This window comes from Octopus bimaculoides, chromosome 8, assembly GCF_001194135.2.
Source record: "Octopus bimaculoides isolate UCB-OBI-ISO-001 chromosome 8, ASM119413v2, whole genome shotgun sequence".
Classification (NCBI taxonomy): Eukaryota; Metazoa; Mollusca; class Cephalopoda; order Octopoda; family Octopodidae; genus Octopus; species Octopus bimaculoides.
Genome location: NC_068988.1, coordinates 92,869,003 through 92,869,590, shown reverse-complemented (window position 1 = coordinate 92,869,590; position 588 = coordinate 92,869,003). Strand labels below are relative to the sequence as shown.

The following is a 588-nucleotide window of genomic DNA, read 5'->3' as shown; positions in this document are numbered from 1 at the left end:
AGATAGACTTGTTAGTGGTGACGAAAAATGGATCTTCTATCGAAAAGTTAAACGTCGTAAACACTGGCTTGGTAAAAGGGAAAAAGCTCAACCACAACCGAGAAGGGAACTTCATAGAAAAAAGGCTCTTCTCTCTATCTGGTAGGATTGCAAAGGAGTAAATCACTTTGAATTGTTACCACCTAATGCAACAACCAATGCTCAAGTCTATTGTCAGCAATTAGAGCGTTTGAACGAAGCTTTGAAGAAAAAAGATCCGCTTTAGTGAATCGAAAAGGAGTGATGTTTCATCAGGACAATGTGCAACCCCATACTGCAAAGATTACATAACAGAAGATTGAAGAGCTTGGTTGGGAAAAAATTCCTCATCCACCTTATTCTCCCGACCTTGCTCCTTCAGACTACCATTTGTTTCGTAGTTTACCGAATCATTTGGAGGACATAACTTTCGCAAGCCAGGAGGAGGTCGAAACTAACATTTCAGAATTCTTCGCTTTCAAACCGGATTTTATGTTGATGGGATTAAAAAGCTTGTAAATAGATGGAAGGAAGTCATAGATAATCAGGGAAAGTACATTGATGATTAAA

The 588-nt window shown here is 38.8% G+C and overlaps 1 protein-coding gene across 1 annotated transcript in view; it reads right to left on the bottom strand.

The window, feature by feature from the left end:
• Positions 1-290: 290 nt before the first annotated feature.
• LOC106874576 (2-hydroxy-7-methoxy-5-methyl-1-naphthoate--CoA ligase) overlaps positions 291-588 on the bottom strand; it is a 2,962-nt gene continuing 2,664 nt past the window's right edge. The window contains exon 3 of the mRNA XM_014922354.1: positions 291-313. Within this exon, the coding sequence (XP_014777840.1) occupies positions 291-313 (23 nt within the window). The remainder of the gene's footprint in view (positions 314-588) is intronic.